Below are 24,945 nucleotides of genomic sequence, written 5' to 3' on the forward strand. Positions count from 1 at the left end.
TCTTGAATCGCTGATGCCACCCCTCTCCCATCCCCTGGCAGAGGCCTTGCAGTGCCAGAGTCTGTGCATATGGGGGAAGAACATCACAGTGACTAGGGGACTTTACATTGAAGTTAGTGCTGCCCTGTGATAGCAGAGAATAAATCCATGCTGGGGTCAGCCAGTACCTGTGCAGGGAGGGAGAATCTGTATCGGACCTAGCCAGAGGGTAATCACCTATCCCATCGGTTGGAACTTGAGTTTCTCGACAAGCCTCGTGACCACGGGCTGAAGTGCTCTGAGGATCCAGGTAAACTTGGAAGACAGTCTAAGTACACAAGGATTTCAACTCCTAAACAACTCCTAGTGCTGGGCTGGACTCAGAGCCAGAGGACTTCAGGTGGCATGTGACCTAGGGAGACACCCAGGGTGGCTAAAGGAGTGATTGCACCACCCCTCCCCCAAACCTAGGCAGTACAGCTCAGGGGCAAAAATGTCTCCTTCCTTCTGCTTAAGGGATGGAAAGTGAAGACTAAAGAGGACTTTGTCTTGCATCTTGGATACCTGCTCAGCCACAGCAGGATAGGGCACTAGGCAGTGTCGTGAGGCCCCCATTCCAGGCCCTAGCTCCTATACACATTTCTAGACACCATCTGGACAAAACGGAACCTGCTGCCTTAAAGGAAGGACCCAGTCCCTGCAAGATTCATCAGCTGCTGACTAAAGAGCCCATGGGCCCCGAGTAACCAGCAGCAATGCCTGGGTAGTACACCATGGGCCTTGGGCTCTGAGATGTGCTGACTACAGGTGTGACCCAGCACATTCCGAAGCACATTCCCAGCTATAGGTGGCTATGGTGAAAGGCTTCTTCTGTTTAAGAAGATGGAAAAGTAAAGGGATGGTGTTGTTTTGCACCTTAGTTACTGCCCAGCCACAGTGGGGTAGAGGAATAAGCAGGCTTTTGGGGTCCCCAGGTTCAGGCCTCAGCTCCTGAACAGCATTTCTGGACCTGCCTTGAGCCAGAGGGGAGCCCAGTGCCCTGAAGGGTGATCCCAGGCCAGGTAGCATTCCCCACCAGCTGACTGAAATAAAGAGCCTGTGGGCTTTAAGTGTACACTGGAGGTGGCCTGGCAGAACTAGCTTCACCCCCAATAGTGGCTGAGTGTTGGTGTCCACAGGGAGGCCCCTCTGCCGTGGAAAGGGGAAGGAAAAGCAGGAAGGATTTTATATTGTGGTTTGAGTCTCAGCTTAGTCACAGCAGAACAGAACATCAGGCAAATGTCTAAGGTTTTTGACTCCAATCCCTGGTTCTCAGACAGCATCTCTGGACTCACCGGGGCCTGGAGGAACTCACTACCCTGAAGGGAAGGACAAAAACCTGTCTCACTTTGCCACCTGCTGACTGTGGAGCCCTAGGGCCTTGAGTGAGCATAGGTGGTAGCAAGTGAGCAGTCACGGCAGGCATGACCCAGCACAGCCCCAGTGGTGGTAGCCACAAGAGTGCTTGCATCACCACACCCCAGTTCCAGGTAGCTCAAGGGAGGGGGGAAGAGAAGGGGGAGGGCGAGAGGGAGAGACACTCTGTTTCTTTGAGAGAAAGGGAAAAGAACAAGAGTCTGTCTGGTAATCCAGAGAATTCCGGATCTAATCTGAGACTAACAAGGGAGTACTTTGAGTCTGCAAAAACCACAGTGATATTGGACTTGAGGTCCAAGTCCTTTAGAAAGCCTTTTCAAGAAGGATGGACACAAACAAGCCCAGACTGTGAAGACTACAATAAATACCTAACTCTTCAATGCTCAGACACTAACGAACATCCAGGAAAACATGACCTCACCAAACAAAGTAAGTAAGTCAGGAGGGACTAATAGCTGGATAAACAGAGACATGTGACCTTTCAGACAGAGAATTCAAAATAGCTGGCTGGGCACAGTGGCTCATGCCTGTAATTCCAGCACTTTGGGAGGCCAAGGTGGGTGGATCATCTGAGGTCAGGAGTTCAAGACCAGTCTGGCCAACATGGTGAAACCCTGTATCTACTAAAAATACTAAAAAATTAGCCAGGCATAGTGATGCATGACTGTAATTACAGCTACTTGGGAGGCTGAGGCACGAGAATTGCTTGAACCCCAGGAGGTGGAGGTTGCAGTGAGCCGAGATCACGCCATTGCACTCCAGCCTGAGTGACGGAACAAGACTCTCAAAAAACAAAACAAACAAACAAACAAACAAAGAATTCAAGATAGCTGTTTTGAGGAAACTCAAAGAAATTCAAGGTAACAGAGAGAAGGAATTCAGAATTCTGTCAGACAAATTTAACAAAGAGATTGTAATAAAAAGAATCAAGCAGAAATTCTAGAGTTGAAAATGCAATTAACATGCTGAAAAAATGCCATCAGAGTCACTTAATAGTGGAACTAATTAAGCAGAAGAAAGAATTATTGAGCCTGAAGATAGGCTATTTGAAAATACCCAGTCAGAGGACAGAAAAAAGCAAAGAATAAAAACAATGAAGCCTGCCTACAGGATCTAGAAAACAGCCTTGAAAGAGCAAATCTAAGAGTTATTGGCCTTAAAGAAGAGGTAGAGAAAGAGGGGCAGGAAGATTATTCAAAGGGATAATAGCAGAGAACTTCCCAAACCTGGAGAAAAATATTAACATCAATATTCAATAAGATTATAACCAAAATCCCAAAGGTCAAAGATAAAGAAAGAACCTCAAAAGCAACAAGAGAGCAAAAACAAATAACTTGTAATGGAACTCCAATACGTTTGGCAGCAGACTTCTCAATGGAAACCTTGCAGGCCAGGAGAGAGTAGCACAACATATTTAAAGTGCTGAAGGAAAAGACCTTTACCCAAGAATAGTATATCCAGTGAAAATATCCTTCAAAAGTAACGGAGAAATAAAGACTTCCTGACAAACAAAAGCTGAAGGATTTCATCAACACTAGACCTGTCCAATAAGAAGTGCTAAAGGGAGTTCTTTAATCAGAAAAAAATAGACGTTGGTGAGCAAGAGGAAATCATCTGAAGGTACAAAACCTGCTGGTAATAGTAAGTACACAGAAAAACACATCGAGTATTATAACACTGTAATTGTGGTATGTAAACTACACTTGTCTTAAGCAGAAAGCCTAAATGATGAACCAATAAAAAAAAAAAAAACTACAACTTTCCAAAACATAGTACAATAAGACATAGAATCAACAAAAAGTTAAAAAGGGGAATGAAGTTAAAATGTAGTTTTCTAATTATTAGGTTTTGGGGTGTGTGTGTGTGTGTGTGTGTGTGTGTGTGTGCGTGTGTGTGTGTGTGTAAGATATTCCAAGAGGTGATTATTACATATGCATGCCTGTATCAAAGTATTTCATAGGCCGGGGTGTGGTGGCTCATGCCTATAATCCTAGCACTTTAGGAGGCCAAGGCAGGCAGATCACAAGGTCAGGAGATCGAGCCCATCCTGGCCAACATGGTGAAACCCTGTCTCTACTAAAAATACAAAAATTAGCTGGGGCTGGTGGCGTGCGCCTGTAATCTCAGCACTTTGGGAGGCCGAGGCAGGTGGATTGCTTGAGGCCAGGAGTTCAAGACCAGCCTGGCCAACATAGTGAAACCCCATCTCTACTAAAAATAAAAAAATTAGCTGGGCATGGTGGTGCGTGCCTGTAGTCCCAGCTACTTGGGAGGTTGAGTTAGGACAATCACTTGAACCTGGGAGGTGGAGGTTGCAGTGAGCAGAGAGATCGCGCCACTGCACTCTAGCTTGGGCAACAGAGTGAGACTTTGTCTCAATAAATAAATAAATAAATAAAAATACAAAAATTAGCTAGGGCTGGTGGCATGTGCCTGTAGTCTCAGCTACTCGGGAGGCTGAGGCAGAAAAATCGCTTGAACCCGGCAGGCGGAGGCTGCAGTGAGCCGAGATTGTGCCACTGCACTCCAGCCTGGCGACAGAGAAAGACTCCGTCTCCAAAAAAAAATTTTAAAAATTTCATGTACCCCATAATTATATACACCTACTATGAACCCGCAAAAACTAAAAATAAAAATTAAAAAAAGAAAAAAATGTTTAAAAAGAAAATGGCTAAGAATTACTCAAAATTAATGGAAAACAAAAAAACAGCTCTAGGATGCTCAGAGAATTACAAATAGAATAATTACAAAGAAAAACACACTCAGTCACATTGTGGAAGTAAAAATGCTAAAAACCAAAAGTAGACAGAAAATTTTGAAGACAAAGAAAAAGAAACATCACATCATAGTAACTTCTCATCAGAAACTAGGTACATCAGATAGAGAGACAGTTTTACAGTACTGAAAAAGAAAAGGGAAAAAGTGAATTATATAAAAAATGAAGTATGTTTTAAGTAACAGCAGAGTTTTTCAAGCAAAGCTGAATTCATCGTTGTACTGCCATTAAGTGCTTATATTGGAAGAAAGGTTTCAAACAAATTATGCAAGCTTCAATCTTTTTGTTTGTCTGTTTGTTTGTTTAACTGAGATAGTGTAATGCTGTGCTGCCCAGGCTGGAGTGCAGTAGCTATTCACAGGCATGGTCATAGCATGCTGCAGCCTCAAAATCCCAGGCTCAAGTGATCCTCTCACTTCAGCTTCCCAAGCTCCCAAGTAGCTGGGACTACAGGGTGTGTTACCACATCTGTAGCCCTAAGCTTCAATCATAAGAAGATACTAGGAAAAAAAAAGCAATTAAGTCCAAAGCAATGTAAAGGAAAGAAGTAATAAAGACATAAGCAGAAATCAATGAAACAAAATAGAGCAAAGTCAGTCAAACCAAAAGCTGGGTTTTGTTTTTTGTTTTTTTTTTTTTTGCAAAGTTCAACAACACTGATAAACTCCTAGCCAGACTGATCAAGAAAAAAGAGAAAAAAAAAAAAAAGACACAAATTATCGGTATCAGGAACAAGAGAGTAGATGTACATACAGATCCATGCTACAGACCATAAAAGGATAACATGAGAATATTCTAAACTCCTATTATAAACATCTTTATAATAGTAAACTAGACAACTTAAAAGGGACAAATCCTTTGGAAGACAAACTACCAAACTCACTCAATAAGAAAGAGGTAACAATAAAAGACCTGTATCTATTAAACAAAATGACTTCATAGTTTTAAAACCTTCCAAAAAGAGATGACTTCACTAGTGAACTCAACCAAACATTTAAGGAATAAGTCTACACAAGCAGTTCCAGAAAACAGAAAAAAGAATACTTCCCAACTCATTCTAAGTAGCCATCATTAGCCTGAAATAAAACCAAAAATATTAGAAGGAAATCAAAAGCTCTGTATTAATCATTAACACAGATTCAAAACAATATGTTCCACACAATAAATGTATATTAAGTCTTAGTTTGTCAATTTAAAAAGATAAATTTCAAAAACACAGATGCAAACATCCTTAACAAAATATTGGGAAATCAAATTCAGCACTGTATTAAAACAAACCTTATGACCAAGTGGAATTGATAGCCAGGTACACTGGTTGTTTTCAACAATCATAAATTAATCAATATTATTCACCATATCAAAAGACAAAGAGATAAACATCCCATAATCACAATTGATGCATAAAACACATCTTACAAAATTCAACATCATTCATGATTTTTAAAAAAATTCTCAAAAAATAAGAATAGAGAGGAACTTGCTCATCATTAAAAGATACATACAAAAACAAAACAAATTACGTTGATCTCACATGTAATAGTAAAAAAAATGAAGGAATTTCCCCTAAGAACAGGAACAAGGAAAGGATGTTGCTCTTATCACTTCTTTTGAACACTGTATTGGAAATACTAGCCAATGCAATAAGGCAAAAATAAATAAATAAATAAAAATAAAAGGCATACAGATGGGAAATAAAAACAAAAACTGCCCTTTATGTGCAGACAGCATGACTGTCATGTAGAAAGTCCCAAAGAATCTACCAAAAAAAACGACTATAACTACTGCAAGCCATTCGCAAGGCTGCAGAGTACAAAGTGGATATATAAAAGCTGCAGATTAGGAGAGAATGTTACAAAAAAAAAAAAAAAAATTGAATGCAAAATGCATAACAAACTCTCAAAATCAACAAACAAAAAAAGCCCACTTTAAAAATAAGCAGAAGATTTTGAAAAACATTTCACATCAAGGACATATGATGGGCAATGAAACACATGAAAAAATGCTTATCATTAGTCTTTAGGGAAAATGCAAATTAAAACCGAAATGAAATGCTACCACAAACCTATCATAATGGCTTTTTTTAAAAATGACAATAATGTGTCAGGTGCAGTGGCTCACGCCTATAATCCCAGCAACTTGGGAGGTCAAGGCAAGAGGATCATTTGAGCCCAGGAGTTGGAGCCTGGGCAGCATGGTGAGACCGCATCTATACAAAAAATAATAATTAAAAGAAAGTTAGCTAGACATGGTGGCACAACATGCCTGTAGTCCCAGTTATGTGCAAGGCTGAGGCCAGGAGGATCACCTGGGCCCAGGAGTTTGAGGCTGCAGTGAGCTATGATCATGCCACACCTGTTTTAGTGGTCCTGTTTCTCTAACTGAATCCTGACTGATAAGCAAACTGTTTTCCCAAGTGGCTGTATCAACTTGCATTCAAACTAGCAAAATATGACAGCACGAGCTGGAGCCTACAAGGATGGGAAAAACCCTTGTCAGTAGTGACTGCCTTTGACCCTGATGGTATGCATGTTCTGCAGAAACTAAGGCTTTCTTCATGGAGCTAAACACACAAACACACACCTTGCCCTGGAGTCAGAGATGAAGAAGGGGGATCTAGGGAAAATAGAGTAACTGCAGTCCCAACATTGCCTCATGCCAACAAACTGGGCCAGCAGATAAATGAGAACACATATGAGCTACAAAAATGGCTGGTGCTTCATTTCTGCTCTCCAAATCCTGCACTAGAATTTCTCATGGCCCACCCTAAAGGGCAACATACCGGGAAGGGAATTCTGGAAAACGTGGTTCAGTCTGGCTACACTGATATGTTATAAAGCTAACAAAGGTAGTTTCTTATAAAGTTAAATATACCGTTATCAGGTAAGACCCAGCAACCCCATGGCTCGTATTTCCCAAGAGAAACAAAAACTTACGTTCACTAAAACCAGCATGCAAAATGTTTACAGCAACTTTATACATAATCATCAAAAATCAGAAACAATTCAAATTCCCTTCAACAGGTGAATGAATAAACTGATTGTGGTACATTCACACAATGGAATAGTACTACTAGGCAATGAAAATGAACTACTGATATATACAGCAACACTGATGAATACCAGATGCATTATGTTGAGTAAAAGAAAACAAAATTAAAAAGTTACATACTACTAAATGATTCTACTTACACAGTGTTCAGGAAAAGGCAAAACTATAGGGATGGAGCATAAATCAGTGGTTGCCAGGATTAGGGTTAGGGTATTGTTGACTATAAAAGGGGAGACTTGATGGGAGAGGTGATGGAACTGTATTGTGTCTTGATTGTGATGATGAGTTTTGTTTGTTTGTGGAGACAGAGTCTCATTCTATCACCCAAGCTGGAGTGCAGTGGCGCGATCTCGGCTCACTGCAACCTCTGCCTCCTGGGTTCAAGCAATTCTTGTGCCTCAGCCTCCTGAGTAGCTGGGATTATAAGCATGTGCCACCAGGCCCAGCTAATTTTTGTATTTTTTTTGTAGAGATGGGGTTTCGCCATATTGGCCAGCCTGGTCTCAAACTCCTGGCCTCAAATGATCTGCCCACCTCAGCCTCCCTAAGTGCTTAGATTACAGGTGTGGGCCACAATGCCCAGCCCTTTTTTTTTTTTTTTTGAGATGAAGTCTTGCTCCATCACCCAGGCTGGAGCACAGTGGCGTGATCTCAGCTCACTGCAACCTTCACTTCCTGGGTTCCAGTGATTCTCCTGCCTCAGTCTATCGAGTAGCTGGCATTACAGGCCTGCACTACCATGCCCAGCTAATTGTTTTGTATTTTTAGTAGAGACGGGGTTTCACCATGTTGGCCAGGCTAGTATCGAACCCATGACCTCAAGTGATCCGCCCATCTCAGCCTCCCAAAGTGTTGGGAATACAGGCATAAGCCACCATGCCCAGACTGTTCTTTTTTTTTTTTTTTTTAAGAGGCAGAGTCTACTATGTTGCCCAGGCTGGTCTCGAACTCCTGGGCTCAAGTGATCCTCCTGCCTCGGACTCCCAAAGTGCTGAGATTTCAGGTGTGACCCCACCCAGGCTGTGGTGATAGTTATGGGAGTATGCATTTATAAAAACTCACAGAACTTTAACTGTAAAAAACTGTAAAGGAGTGAATTTTACTGTGTATAAATTTTTAAATAAATTAAGCTTTGGAATAAAGCTATCACTAACCACTAAATATAAAAATATCTATACCCAAATATGTGCCTTCTACACTATTTGTTCTTAAATGTACAAACACACAATAATATATTCATTCACTTGGGAAAACTAAGACACTGGAAGCAGAAAATAATCAATGATCACTTTTGGGTAGTGGGATGAAACCACTTTAAAAAACTCACCATTAATGACACAGTTGCTCAGTGCTCAGGTAAAGGTCTAGTATTTAAGCAGAGGAGGCCCAGGGGACTTTTTGTTGCATATACTACCTGACAGTTTCTAAAAGGACACTTCTTAAAACTTCATGTCATAAGAAATACATTGCCCCAACAACATCATGTACCTGTGATGGCATTATAGGAAATAACATTATTTGCATTTTATTTTCTACTAGGTTTATACATTACTTTTATAAGTATGGAGGGAAAGAGGGGATGATAATTTAAAAAAAAACAACTACCACAAAAAACACAAAACCCTTTGAGCAGTTAACACTCTGACATTCTATCCTGTTTATTTTAAGGGTTTAACACAAGTAGCCAATTCCAGTCTCCAAAATACAACAAATCTAATATGGACTGGCCCTTCAAGATTAGCCCTACAACAACCACGACCTAAGGGGCAGTCAGCAGGGTTAAAATCCACATTTCCCAGACTCTCTTGCATCTAAGATTCTGGGTATAATTTAGGTTGCACCATAGATGCACTGGCAAGAGAGACGGATTTGGTACTAAAGGCACCCTACTGGTGGGGTTCAAGGGAGAGACAGCACGTTGGAGCCACAGGTAGAGTGGTAGCTTCCTACTTCAGGAGTTAGTTTCTAATCACAGCAGGGATGGCAGTATCCTTAGCTGGCCCATTCTGAAGTGTGACTTTCAAAGTCACAATCTTGGAGGCCCAATCTGATGTCTATTTCTTCATCTTCCCTAATACTTAATGTTTCAATAAGCTTTCTATTCAAACAAGATAGGGTAAAACAAAAGAAAAATTAACATATACCATGCTACAAATATATAATTTTGTTAGACCATAAAGGCAACAAAAAAATCATCTAACAGTATTATTACTGTTATACTCATTTTCATAGTTAATTTTATCTGATACCGATGCCAGCCTCTATGTCCAAGTATATTGCACTAACCTACAGTTCACAGAGTTATCTTCTAGTCCTGTGTTAAGTGCCTAGGAGTGCTGTTAAGTTTCACACCTCAGTATTTACCTTGCTATCTGCTCTTTTCTCCCTTTACCTATTAGAGACCCAGCTAAAATGCCACTTAACTCCATCAAGCCCCTCCCACTTTGGCACAATGAATCCTTTTTAATATCCCTATACACCTGTTCATGTACTGACAGAAGTAATTAATTATATTTTACTTGGGTGTATATTTCAATCTCTTGATTTTAACTATGAACTAATTCCTTGAAGTAAGGACCACATTCAACTTTTGTTGCATGCCTAGTGCCTTTTCGCAAGCCTGGCATGTTACAGGTACTCAGTAAATACCACTAGCACATAGAATGAGGTATTACATTCGGTGCAGGGAAAAGTATTTTCACTTTAGTGTTTCTCAACTCCTACTCCTTTATCAGATCTGCAGGTTTTATTTATCTTTTTTGAATTTTCATTGAGCCTCACAGTGTAGATTTGATTCGTTAGGTTTTATTCTTTGTAATTGCTATGTAGTTGTAGCTCTATTATTTTAATAACTGTTATATTAACAACATTGCTGTATTATGTTATTCTGACCATCTGAAGCTAAATACCAATGCATTTCAAATTTTCAGCTGCGCATCCTACAAATTTAAATCATGGCATGTAACAATTTAAGTATGAGTGAAGTTTTGCCAGAAGAACAACTTACCAGTGACACTAACAGTTTTAATTACTATGTCTGGGATTTAATTTATCAACCCATATTGGTAAGTAATAACTTTGTGTCAAACAATTCAGTAAAGATGCAGCAACATAAAAGGCAGGCTATTGGCTCACATCAAATATGTAATGGTCTATAAAGATTCTATTTTCATAATTTAAAATAAAGGATGAATTCATAGAAAGCTATTTATGAAAATCTCAAATGGAAATTTCATCATTTCAAAGGAACTGTAAGTTTAACTAAAGACAGGAAGTCCATAAACACAAAGACAAAACAAAGTACATACTATAGTAGACAAGATGACCTGGTATTTACCCCATTGCATGGGGTAAGTGAGGTGATAAATGTGTTAATTGTGGTAATCATTTCACAATGTATATGTATATCAAATCATCATATTGTATACCTTGAAAATATGTATTTTCTACTTGTCAATTATACCTCAGTAAAGCTGAGGAAAAAAAATATTGAATAATAAAAAATATATAGGATACTCAGGGGTCGCCAACCCCCAGGTCACGGACTGGTTAGGAACTGGGCTGCACAGCAGGAGGTAAGTGGACAAGCGAGCGAAGCTTTGTCTGTATTTATAGCCACTCCCCATTACTCCCATTGCCCCCTGAGCTCTGCCCCGTCAGATCAGCAGCGGCGTTAGATTCTCACAGGAGCACGAACCCTATTGTGAACTGTGCATGCGAGGGATCTAGACAGCGTACTTCTGATGAGAATCTAATGCCTGATGATCTGTCACTGTCTCCCATCACCCCCAGATGGGATGGTCTAGTTGCAGAAAAACAAGCTCAGAGGTCTCACTGATTCTCCATTATGGTGAGTTGTATAATTATTATATATGACAATGTAATCATAATAGAAATGAAGTGCACAATAAACGTAATGCACCTGAATCATCCTGAAACCTCCTTCCACCCCCAGTCCATGGAAAAACTGTCTTCCACAAAACTGGTCCTTGTTGCCAAAAAGGTTGGGGACCACTCCTCTATATCATTAAGAAGAATCAAAGATCAAAAGCCCATAAAACAAATTCTCCTACTGTGCTTGGCAGAGGTCATTTCATTAAGGGCCCAGATCAAATTCAGGCTCAACAATTAGTAAGACAACTAGAAAAATACAGAAAGCTTAAAGCAGAGCAACTAGTCTAAAAGCAGAGATCAGATTGTTTAGTGCGAATGGTGAGAAGAGCTGACCAGATATTAACTTGGAACTCAGAGAGAGAGGTAAATAGGATAAATTAATGTTGCCAAGGTTTACACCAAGAACACAGGACTTCCTGATAGTGTGGGGGTTTTTTTGTTTTGTTTTGTTTTTGAGACCAAGTCTTGCTCTGTTGCCCAGGCTGCAGTGTAGTGGTGCCATCTCGGCTCACTGAAACCTCCACCTCCGGGTTCAAGAGATTCTCCTTTCTCAGCCTCTTGAGTGGCTCGGGCTCCAGGCGCGCACCACCACGCCCAGCGAATTTTTAATATTTTCAGTAGAGATGGGGTTTCACCATATTGGCCAGGCTGGTCTCGAACTCCTGACCGTGATCCACCCACCTCAGCCTCCCAAAGTCCTGGGATTACAGACGTGAGCCACCGTACCCGGACAGATAGTGTGGGTCTTACTACAACTACTCCTCCAAACAATTATCAGTTTCTCCCTTTATAAGACTAGCCTTCATTTTACTTTGAGCAGATAAAAATTATTAACTCACAAACTTGCTAAATGAATACTGTAGGGTTTACCAGATTTCTAAAACAGAATATTCCCATCTCAACATTTTATTTTACTCATAATTTTCTACTTACAAAATCTTGCCGTATGTCATTGAAGTCTTTGCCATATTTTTCCAGTGCCTCTTCAAATAAGCTAGCTTCAGAGGCTGACCATTCCTCCATTTCATCTCTGCATAAAACAGGTCCTCCGAGTGGTACTAAGACACTAATGGCACTGCTCAAATCATAGCTGTGTCTATACAATGTATCCATAGCGTGAAACTAAAGAAAAGAAACAAAATGAACAGAAAATATCAACCAGAAATGCAAACATGCTACATTATGTAAGAATAGAAACACTAAAATATATGATGTACTTAATTAACAATATACTTATTTATTTTTTAACAAAATTTTAAACAGATTACTAAATAATTATTTAAGATATCATTTATTACTTTAGAAAATGCTGACTTGTACCCTTATTTGGGGGGAGGGGAGCACAGAGTCTCCCTCTATTCCCAGGCTAGAGTGCAGCAGCAGCCTCGACCTTCTGGGCTCAAGCAATCCTCCTGCCTCAGCCTCCTGAGTAACTAGGACCACTGGCATATGCCACTATGCCTGGCTAGTTTTTTTATTTTATGTAGAGACGGGGGTCTCGCTATGTTGCCCAAGCTGGTCTTGAACTCCTGGGCTCAAGTGATCCTCCCAGTATAGCCTCCCAAAGTGGTAGGATTAGGTCTCTTTTATTTTTATTTTTTTTATTTATTTACCTTTTTTTTTTTTTTTTTTTTTTTTTTGGAGATAGGCTCTTGCTCTGTCACCCATGCTGGAGTGCAGTGGCATGGTCATAGCTCACTGTAACCTTGAAAGTCTGGCCAGGCCACACATGGTGGCTCATACCTGTAATCCCAGCACTTTGAAAAGCCAAGGTGGGAGGATCACTTGAGCCCAGGAGTTTTAAGACCAGTGTGGGCAACATAGTGAGACCCTGTCCCTATTTTGTAAAAAATAAAAAATTAGCCGGACCTGGTTGTGCATGCCTATAGTCCCAACTACTTGGTAGGCTGGGGTGGGAGGAATGCTTGAGCCCAGGAGGTTGAGGCTGCAGTGAGCTGTGACTGTGCCACTGCCTTCCAGCCTGGATAACAGAGTGAGAGCCTATTTCAAAAAATAAAAATTAAAATAATAAAAATATCAAAGTCACTTCAGCTCTTGTGCAAGATATACAGCACAGCCATTCTTGACCAGGGAAAAATATACAGATTATGTATCAGAGAGTGAGAAAAAAATCTTCTCAGGTTGGGTTAAGGAATCATGTACTAAGATAGAAAGAAAACAATGGAGCAGAGTATGATGTTTAAGACAAAATTATAAACATGCTGCACAGAAAAAGCAAAACAAAACAAAATTACATATTTATCTTAATATGATAACTTGGTTGAGACTGTAGAAAACAAAGAATAGATGGCCAGGCTTGCTTGGAACAGCAGGGCCACTGTGGGTTTCTTATATATTTCAAGGGAAAGTGATTTGAAGCACAATTTGAAAGGAGAAAAGATAGATTAGAACACACAATCACCATAACGTTGAACTCCTGGGCTCGAGGTTACTTTTGCAAAAGTAACTTAGGTCTAGCTTACTTAAAAAGCATTTTCTGGCCAGACACAGCGGCTCACGCCTATAATCACACTTTGGAAGGCCACGGTGGGCAGAACGCTGGTGCCCAGGACTTCGAGACCAGCCTGGGCAACACAGTGAAACCCTGTCTCTACAAAAAACAGGCATGATGGCATACTGCCTGTAATCCCAGCTACTCAGGAGTCTGAGATGAGAAAATCACTTGAGCCCAGGGAGGTCGAGGCTGCAGTGAGCTGAGATCGTGCCACTGAACCCCAGCCTGGGCAACAGAGTGATGCCCTATTTTTTAAAAAAAGAAGGCATTTTCCTCCAATCAGAACAATGAATAACTAGGTTCCAAAACTTCAAGTTTTGAAAAACCTTTGATTTTCCTACTTGAAAGAGAGTCATTCATAGCATGTACATACATGTGTAACAGGAAAACTGAAAAACAGCACAATCAGCTCTGCCTATGCCGCAGATTAGCACATGGGTGCTGCAAAGTGATCTAATTCTTACCCAAGTGAGAACTAGTTCTGTTTTTCTCCCCACCTCTCAACCCCACCCAGAGTTTCTAACACATAAACTTCAAGTCTTACACCTTTCACACAAAGTATCTCCTGCTACTTTTTAAAAATTTCACAAATGGGGATAGCTTCACTTCTATGTAACAACAGAACTCTTAAAAATTTAGCTTTTGGCATAAGTCGTGCATCTCCAAGCCCGCCACCAGTCAAGGTCTCAGTGCCAGCTGTGCCACTGCAGCTGTCACTATGGCTCATTAGAACACTGCTAACTCCAAGATCAAGCAGTTCTGGAGGTGCTTGGGACTCCGGGGTGCTGAACGAAGGTGCTGGTAGCCTTAGAAAAGAACCAGAGAAACCTAATACTGCTTTAGTTTTTTAAAGCATCACTTAGGAGTTGCTACCCCAGAAAATCCAGAAATAGAACTGCTTCCCCTAGAATTGACAGAAATGAAAGATAAATATGAATGACCTCAGGTGAAGTGTGCCAGATAGGATTCTTCTCAGTTGAAAAGACACTAAAAAATGGTTTTGTGTAACTTGAATAGTTTGTATATTATATAATCTTTTCTAGATAGATGCTATAGAATTCTTTTAATCTGTTACATTCACCTATCACACTTTATTATAAATACATTTAGAATCATCTATAAATACTCAGTATAAATTGTTTTGAGTCTTAAAGCAGAAGAATCCAAAGTGGGGAAGAAAAAAAAAAACTAAACACAGCCATCTAATTCATTACCTTAAAAGATATTCTGTTTATTAGTCGATGAGGAATTACGGTGCTGGTTGTATTTTTGCCAATGAAGTTTAGCATGGAGGTAACCTTGGTGTAGCTTAAAAAATGAGTACAGCCATTCTTTAAAATGAAGAGGGCACTGTTGTTTATATTTCCTGTAGGCAGCTGGAGAGATCTGTGTGACACAAGACGCTTCTGCATGGGTTCCCATGAATCTTCTGTTCTTGTTTATATAATGTGGAACAAATAACTCTTCTTTGCCACCACTGTGCCTTAGGTAACTGTGTGTGCCAGTCAGAAATCTGACACCACGTTTTCCTTCTAGGCTATCATGCCCTATCTGATCATCTTTCCTTGCTTCGCTCTGTGCTTTAGTGAAGCCTAGTTGCACATTGGCCTTTCTGTGCTGTTTTCAATTTGCTTAATGATAGCAGTTACCCCAATTGTAACTTACATAACTTTAAAGAGTATCACACTGTTCCCCACCTTACTTAGTTGAGCACAGAACAAAGGCAATATAGAATCTGGGGTTCACACACAAGTTGGGATAAGAAGGGGAGTGAGCCATAATACCACGGAAAATTATACTTTCTAAGTATAATCGCAGTGATGCTTCTCTCAAAGTATTTTTCTAGCCTAGAATTCATTTTACCTTCATTATTCCTGTGAAGTAGGTAGGGCAAGTATGAGAGGAAGTTGGGTGCTGAATTTTTAGGTCAAAGACTGGTATTACTACAAGGTATTTGCTCACTGTAGAACCTGGGGCACCACATCAGTTAACTGCTCTGAGACTCACTTTCCTTGTTTGTTAAATGAGAAGACTATCCATGCTGCCTACCTCACTGACTTGTGAGGGTCAAATGAGAATGTATGTGAAAGATCATTTCTTATTTGTATTTTTTTAAAAATAGCTTTTAAGTGATCCCTCACTATCTGGTAGGAGACTGTAGGAGAGTTCAAATATCAACTAACATCTATTAAAGTGAAAACATTATTAGCAAAAGTATGCATTAATATGTATGTATATGTACGTATACACACACACACACAGTGATGCATTAACTAAGATAATGATAAGGGTATAGATTATGAATTTGTTCACAGAGTAACGGCAGTATTTAGAACATGTAAACATGTTTAGGTACAGTAAATAACTGCTTTAACAAGGGCTGACATCTCACTTAAAATCAATCATTGGGGCCGGGCTCGGTGGCTCACACCTGTAATCCCAGCACTTTGGGAGGCCGATGCAGGCGGATCACTTGAGGTCAGGAGTTTGAGACCAGCCTGGCCAATATGGGGAAACTCTGTCTCTACAAAAATTAGCTGGGCATGGTGGCAGTCACCTATAATCCCAGCTACTCAAGAGGCTGAGGCAGAAGAATCGCTTGAACCCAGGAGGTGGAAGTAGCAGTGAGCCAAGATCACGCCACTGCACTCCAGCCTGGGCGACAGAGTGAGACTCTGTCCAAAAAAAAAAAAAAATCACTGGATTTCACAAAACAGAAGTAGGGACTTCATGATCAATTTCCTAGTTATAATCATAACAAAGGCCACTGGCCATGTGTAGTCTTTTGTTGTATGTGTCACAACCATGGAACAATGACTTCCAACTTTCAAGTGAATTTTCTCTCACTCTTCTGCAGCAGAGGTTGAAAAAAAAAAAAAACAGAAGAATTGATCTTGGTTCTTCAGCATTTGCTCTGCAAATTTCAGAATCAGCTAAATTCTGTAGCTAACCTCACTAGACAGACTGTATAATTTAGCTGTAGTATGTACTTTTACACACTTCTACATCAACTCTGAAAATAATGTAGTAGACCCCATTATTCATGATTTTACTTTCCAAGGTTTCAGTTACCCATAGCCAACTGCGGCCTGAAAATAGATGAATATAGTACAATAAGATATTTGTGTGTGTGAGAGAGACAGAGAGGGAGCACACTGTATTAGTCTGTTTTCACACTGCTGATCAAGACAAACCTGAGACTGGGCAATTTACAAAAGAAAGAAGTTTATTGGACTTACAGTTCCACATGGCTGGGGAGGCCTCATAATCATGGTGGAAGGCAAGGAGGAGCACGTCACATCTTACGTAGATGGCAGCAGGCAAAAAGCAAGAGGTTGTGCAGGGAAACTCCCATTTTTAAAACCATCAGGACCAGGTGCGGTGGCTCACATCTGTAATCTCAGCACTTTGGGAGGCTGAGGCAGGCGGATTGCCTGAGCTCAGGAGTTTGAGACCACCCTGGACAACATGGCGAAACCCCATCTCTACTAAAATACAAAAAATCAGCCGGGCATGGTGGCACGTGCCTGTAATCCCAGCTAGTCAGGAGGCTGAGGCAGGAGAATCACTTGAACCCAGGAGGCGGAAGCTGCAGTCAGTCAAGATTGTGCCACTGCACTCCAGCCTGGGTGACAGAGCAAGACTCCATCTTAAAAAATAAAAAATAAATCAGATCTCATGAGACTTATTCACTATCACGAGAACAGCACAGGAAAGACCTGCCCCCATGATTCAATTATCTCCCCCGGTGGTCCCTCCCACAACACGTGGGAATTATTGAGTTACAGGATGAGATTTGGGTGGGGACACAGAGCCAAACCATATCAAGCACAGTCACATATCTTTTATAATGGTATATTCTTATAATTGTTCTATGATTATTCTCGTTAATCTCTTACTGTGCCTAATTTATAAATTAAACCTTATGTTAGGTATAGCGTAGAGAAAAAAAACAGTCTGGTTCAGTGCCATCCTTGGCTTTAGGCATCCACTGAGGGTGTTGAAATATATCTTCTCATGGAAAAGAAAGACTACTGTAATTATTGTTTCTTAATAACTAACCTGATGAAAATGAAAAGAAAGATCAATAGCATTTAGGGACCTTTTCAGTTAATAATCCCATAAACAATTATTTTTTAAACTTTCTGAATTTACAATAAATGAAAAAACTAAAAGATTAAAAGATATTCAAAAATGCTAAAATTCCTCAAAATAAAAATAATTTATCTTTTTCTTTTGAGACAGGGTCTCACTCTGTTGCCCAGGTTGGAGTGCAGTGGCATGATCTCAGCTCACTGCAACATCTGCCTCCTGGGTTCAGGTGATCCTCCCACCTCAGCCTTCCAAGTAGCTGGAACTACAGGTGCATGCCACAATGCCCAGCTAATTTTTGTATTTTCAGGAGAGACAGGGTTTTGCCATGTTGCCCGAGCTGGTCTCCAACTCCTGGGCTCAAGTGATCCGCCTGTCTTGGCCTCCCAAAGTGCTGGGATTACAAGCATGAGCCACTGCACCCAGCCAAAAGAAATTTTTATAATTAACAGGGGCTCTGAAACCAGTCACAGAATTAATTGCATTTTTCTCAGCTGATACTACAACAACCACTCAAATCATGAATGGATTTTCAGTTTTATGTTCATGTTAAATGAATGAAATTGCTTTTCTTATGGGTACTTTTTTAAATGATGATGGGCTGTTACCTAAAAGGCTTCAAAGAACCAAAGTAGTATCTTAGCCTTCATCAAGTGATTATAACAAAAAATGATTATATTCATTGTTTCAAAGGTTCTACTCTCTAGTGTTTAGTTCGTGTTCCTGAACACTGAAGAAACCATTTGCTTTCAGAGGAGGAGCTCCTGTACTGTCTCAAATCAAATGAGAAAGAATACATTGGAATTACTGCTGACCAGGAGATATGAAACTTCCAAAGTGCACGTTTATACCACAGACCAAAGGAGAGTACAGTAAAGGTCAGAATGTGTAGAAAGTAAACACTCATCAGGTGTGTACACTGTGGAGTTACTAGAAAATAATTCCTTTGAAACTGATCGACTTCATAAAGGAAACCAGAGAATTATATTATGTGCCAGAAGTACATATAAACCCCATCTTTCTGATACACACAGAAGTTTCTTTTGAATGGACTTTATGTAGTCTAATCTTACCCTTAAGAGCTTTACATGAATACAGTTTCTGTAACAGAAGAGACAAAATCCAGCAGAGAAAATGTAGGGTAAATAAAGAAAATAAGCTAAGAAAAGACACAGTAACATAACACAGGACCAAAGACTTGTGGTTTATCAGTAAGATAATACAAATTTGAAATACCAGAGAAGTTTGAAAATATGAACAACTAATTGATTGTGAGAGAAGGCGGAATAGTGATTTCCTAACTGGAGAGGAGCAGACGAGAAGCTGTTGAGATACTGGTAATGTTCTTTACCATCTAGTGGTGATTACACGAATATATACACAGGTAAAAATGTTTAAGCTGTGTAACAAACTGTAGGGCACTCTATATATGTTACCATATGTATTCCTCAATCTAAAATAAGAAAAAGAATTTTGAGGCTGGGTGCGGTGGCTCACACCTGTTAATACCTGCACTTTAGGAGGCCAAGGCAGGCAGACCACGAGGTCAGGAGTTTGAGACCAGCCTGGCCAACAGAGTGAAAGCCCATCTCTACTAAAACTACAAAAATTAGCCGGGTGTGGTGGCACGCGCCTGTAGTCCCAGCTGCTCAGGAGGCTAAGGCAGGAGAATCGCTTGAACTCAGGAGGCGGCTGTTGCAGTGAGCAGAGACCACACCATTATTGCACTCTAGCCTGGGTGACAGAGTGAGACTTCGTCTCCAAAAAAAAGAAAAAAGAAAAGAAATAGAAAAGGAATTTTGAAACTAAGCACTAAAAAGCTAAAAGTTGGCCAGGTACATTGGCTCAGACATGTAATCCCAGAGCTTTTGAGAGGCCCTGGGAGGCCAAGGCAGGAGTTCAAGACCAGCCTCAGCAATAATTTTTTAATTTTAAAATTTAATTAATCAAAAATTTTTAATTAGCTGGGCACAGTGTTGAGTGCCTATATTTTAAAAAAAAGAAAGAAAACTAGGCCAGGTGCACTAGCTCACACCTCTAATCCCAGCACTTTGGGAGGCCGAGGCGGGCAGATCATCACGAGGTCAAGAGATCGAGACCATCCTGGCTAACATGGTGAAACCTCGTCTCTACTAAAAATACAAAAATTAGCCAGGTGTGGTGGCACGCGCCTGTAGTCCCAGCTACTCGGGAGGCTGAGGCAGGAGAATCGCTTGAACCCAGGAAGTGGAAGTTGCAGTGAGCCGAGATCGGGCCACTGCACTCCAGCCTGGTGACGGAACAAGACTCCGTCTCAAAAAAAAAAAAAAAGAAGAAGAAAACTAAACTAAAAGTCTTCCCTCCAGATTAAATACTTTGCAAAGATACCATGTTTTCAATAGAGACACCAATACACATTGCACGATCCATTCAAATCTAAATTGTAAAAATCTTAAGAAACCAGCACAAGCTGTTCTCTCTGCCAAAAAGCAGTGAAGGTGTTGTCACATTTCATCTCATTCATAACAGATGGAGATGACAAAAAGAAGTATTTTAGGAGAAAGACTGACAAGGAAATCTTGGCAATGGAATTCTCATCTTTTGTTAAGCAGACCCACACCATGGGTAGATTGGACTATTGTTCAGCAAATATTCACTCCCTCCCCCTCACCTCCACAGCAGAGTATTCTTCCACTCTACTGATGTTGGGCTTGGCCATGTGACTTGCTTGGCAAATAGGATGTTAGGATATGTGACATAACTGAGCCTTGACAAGTGTTTGCACATTTGGCCTTGCCCTCTTGTGCTACTGAGTTTTGTCCATGGAGGATGAGAAATACATGAGCAGATCTGGACCCAACCTATAGCTTGGCACCTACATCAGAGCCCAGTCTAGCTCAGCAGAATCCTAGACAATCTGCAGATGAATGTATCAGAAATCAATGCTTGTTGTTATAAGCCACTGAAATTTGGGCAGTGTAATAGATGTGTTTTCCTCTTTGAGAATAAAGAACTTAATTCACCTAGTTGCCAAAAGTGTTGTGAATAAGACAGTCCTCAGCTGCTGACCTTTTTTGGAATTATTTCAATTCAAGAACAATTCATCGTGAAAGTCCACACACTCTTCCTGGAGCAACCTGCATCCAATAATGCAAGGCTGTAAAGGCCCAGCTTTTCACCCTGATTTGGGATGCCACAAATCAGCTAGAGTCAGCTGAGGCCTTCATTCGATTCTATCCACCTCCTCCCACTAGCCAATCCTGCCTCCTTCCCTTTTATTCCACAAGTGTTGATCCCAAGGGTAATCCCTAATAAATTTCCCACATAAAAACTGCTATCAGAATCTGCTTCCAGGGAACCCAACCTGTAAAATGCAGTATTATAACAACAGCTAACTGATACACATATACTATATTCAATACTAACTACAAATGCTCTGCAACTGATGGCTACGTCCCAACAAACTCATCATAGGTTGAACATATCATAAGTCAAAAACGCATTTAATACCCTGATAAACCCATTGTAAAAAACAAAACAAAGCAGAAATTGTTAAGTTGAACATCCTAAGTCGAGGGCCATCCGTCCTGATTTGTTCAGTTACAATTTCACAAAAACTTCACATATATACCTCCTACAGGAATTACAGCATTCAGAATATCACATCTATTTAAAAATTAAGGACCACATGGTTTTTTTCCAAGCGGAGGAAGATTATAATAAACTCTCATGAGTAAACCTCAAACTGATATGGACAAAGTTTGTCATATGCAGGTCTGGTGCAGTGGCTCACACCTGTAATCCCAGCACTTTGGGAGGTCAAGGCGGGGGTGGATCGCTTGAGGTCAGGAGTTCAAGCCCAGCCTGGCCAACATGGCAAAACACCGTCTCTACTAAAAATACAAAAATTAGCTGGGCACGATGGCACACGCCTGTAATCCCAGCTACTTGGGAGGCTGAGGCAGGAGAATCGCTTGAACCCGGGAGGCAGAGGTAGCAGTGAGCTGAGATTGCACCATTGCACTCCAGCCTGGGTGACAGAGCCAGACTCTTGTCTCAAAAAAAAAAAAAAAAAAAATTTTTTATATGTGAAAAAGTGTGCCATCCACTTTCAATTTTTGCTTTAATGCATAGATATAACAAAATCCCTCATCCAACAAACTTGCTAAGACTTAGCTGGCACTCACTCAAATCAACCTAAAAGACACTCTGAGTCATGTTCTTGTGCATGCTCACACCTTTTGATTACTTTTTTTTTTTTTTTTTTGGAGATGGAATCTTGCTCTGTGACCCAGGCTAGAGTTCAGTGGCGTGATCTCGGCTCACTGCAATCTCCACCTCCCAGGCTCAAGAGATTCTCGTGCCTCAGCCTCCCAAGTAGCTGGGATTACAGGCGCCCACCACTACACTCGGCTAATTTTTTTGTATTTTTAGTAGAGATAGGGTTTCACCATGTTAGCCAGGCTGGTTTTGAACTCCTAGCCTCAAGTGATCCACCCGCCTTGGCCTCCCAAAGTGCTAGGATTACAGGCGTGAGCCACTGCACCTGGCCTATTTTTTAGGAGGACTTACTATGTTGACTCAAGCTGGTCTCAAACTCCTGGCCTCACGCTTTTAAGTGATCTTCCCACCTCAGCCTCCCATGTACCTGTGATTACAGGTGTACACCAACATACCTGGCTCTTTTTTATTATTATCACAAGAAAGCTACAGGGGACAATAGGTCACAGTGACCCCATGTCCCTAGATGTCATTTCCAAACTTACTATGAGCATAATTAAAAGTTATTGCCACCTGGCTGTGATTCTTGGCACAAACCAGACAAATACATGAAAACAACTGTGTGAAGACACTGGAGAACCAATACAGGCAAGGAGAGGTGATGATCCCTCTGAAAAGTGTAATAGTTGAGCTTCCACACTGACCTTGGCCTTTATCATGAGGGTATTTTCTAGACTGCTATATGGTGAAATCGAGCCAAACAGCAAGTTTCCTTTTTTACTAGTCTGATGTGACAAGAATCAGACCTTGATGTTGCCAGAGTCAGTAAGGCCCAGAGAGCAAAATACTGGGGAGGATCCTATTCCAGGCCCTAACAGAAATCTCAAGACATGGAAACAATTGATAGCACACATGTTCTCTGACCACACTCTCAAAGGCAATTAAAACAGGTAGATGAGCCACACTTCCTTCTAAATTAACTACAAGTTCAATTAAAAATTATAAGGCAAATTAGTAAATATTTAGAACCAAATGATAATAAAAATACTACATACTAAAAGATATGTGCTACAGTCAAGGTGGTAATTAGAGGGACATTTACAATCTTTTATGTTTATCATGAAAAGTAATTTTAAAAAGGTCTTAAAAAGGCTAGCAAAAGAATATTAAACCTAAAGAAAAGCAGAAGAAAATAAGAGTAAAAATAAATAGAATATGTACCACCTTTTTTAATTAACAAAATTAAGTTCCCATTCTTTTAGATAACTAATAAAGAAACCTCAGGCAAAACAATCAAGAAAAAAAGGTTATGTGACATATATAAACAATAACAAGAATGAAAATCTATTTGTAACTACAAATACAGCAAACTGTTTAAAAATACTGTAAAAATGTTAACAAATTTGAAAATTTAGGGGGAAATATATAATCTCCTAGACGGACATAATTGACCAAAATGGACTTTAGTAGAATAAAAATTTATTCTAATTATAAATCAAATTATAACCATAACCCACACTGAAGGACATTCTACAAAATAAGTGGCCTGCACTCTTCAAAATACCATGGTCATAAAACACAAAGAAGACTAAGGAATCGTTCAGGAATGAAAGAGACTATGAAGATACAACAACTAAATGTCATAAGTGATTCACAAGGAAATCTTGGGCCAGAATTTTTTTTTTTTTGCCATAAAGAACATTACTGGGACAACTAACAAATCTGAATAAAGTCTCTAGATTAGACAACAGTACTGTAACAAGGTTAATTTCCTGAGTCCGATTATTATACTGAACTAATATATGAGAATATCCTTGGCTTTTATTTTTAGGAAATACTCTTTCAAATATTTAGCAGTAGAGGGACATTTATTTTGAAATTTTACTTTCAAACTGTTAATAACTAATTTTATATATATATATAGTGCTAGAGTTTATGGAAGGCCATTATTTTGGACTGAGCTCCTGCACTAGGCCTCAGCAGATCAGACTAGAAAGCAGTCACTTGTGCTTAGTGCCAAGATTCACAGCAACCAATCAGAAGGGGCCAGTTTATCTGAGTAGGCATAAGGAAGTCCCCTCTATTTTAAGGAAAGCAACTTTGAAACAACCAATCTGCTTCTTGTGCTCTGTTTCTGCTTTTCTTCAGCCCTTTTCTGTCTATAAAGCCAACCACCCCTGCTCAGCTCATCAGAATGCTTGTTCTACTTTATAGATAGAATAAATGAAAGCCAATTAGATGCTTAAACTAAATTATATAATTTGTGTCATCTGACAATAAGAAGAATAATAAGGCAAATGTGGTAAAGATGGTAACAACTGGGGAATCTGGATGAAGTGAATACAGGAAGTCTCTGCACTATTTTTGTATTATCACAAAAAACAAAGTTTTTTTTGTTTTTTTTGAGACGGAGTTAAGCTCTTGTTGCTCAGGCTGGCATGCAATGGCGCAATCTCAGCTCACTGCAACCTCCACCTCCTGGGTTCAAGCGATTCTTCTGCCTCAGCCTCCCAAGTCGCTGGGATTACAGGCATGTGCCACTACACCCAGCTAATTCTTTGTATTTAGTAGAGATGGGGTTTCACCATGTTGGTCAGGCTGGTCTCAAACTCCTGACCTCAGATGATCTACCCGCCTTGGCCTCATGCCTGGATTACAGGCGTGAGCCACCATGCCCAGCAAGTTTTAAGAAATTATAACCACAAGCCTTCCACTAACTCATACTTGTAAATACAAATCTTTCCACAAATTATCCTAGACAAAGTTGCTAAAACAATTCTCTTTCTATTTCTCCCAAGTTCAAATCTACAGTGCTTTTCTGATGTTTCTATATTCATGTGAAATTTGTAAGAGAAAAAGTAAAAGGCTGTATTTACCCCAAAAATCTCATTAAAGCTTAAATTTAAAAGGAAAAGATGGATTAATAGACCATAAAACACACAAACAATTCTCCTAGGATAGTCTGCAGCGTCTCCACACTCATCTGTAATAGATCATCAACAAAAAGACGTGTGTGTAATGTAGA

At 40.2% G+C, this 24,945-nt stretch overlaps 1 protein-coding gene across 11 annotated transcripts in view; it reads right to left on the reverse strand.

The window, feature by feature from the left end:
• MTA3 (metastasis associated 1 family member 3) overlaps positions 1 to 24,945 on the reverse strand; it is a 271,716-nt gene that overhangs the window by 61,398 nt on the left and 185,373 nt on the right. For all 11 annotated transcript variants that reach the window (XR_004026930.1, XM_030799376.1, XM_030799379.1 and 8 more), the window contains exon 9: positions 12,047 to 12,235. Coding sequence is in view for 10 of the 11 variants with exons in the window: in XM_030799376.1 (XP_030655236.1) it covers positions 12,047 to 12,235 (189 nt within the window). In the remaining variant the exon portion in view is untranslated. The remainder of the gene's footprint in view (positions 1 to 12,046; positions 12,236 to 24,945) is intronic.

This window comes from Nomascus leucogenys, chromosome 19, assembly GCF_006542625.1.
Source record: "Nomascus leucogenys isolate Asia chromosome 19, Asia_NLE_v1, whole genome shotgun sequence".
Lineage (NCBI taxonomy): Eukaryota > Metazoa > Chordata > Mammalia > Primates > Hylobatidae > Nomascus > Nomascus leucogenys.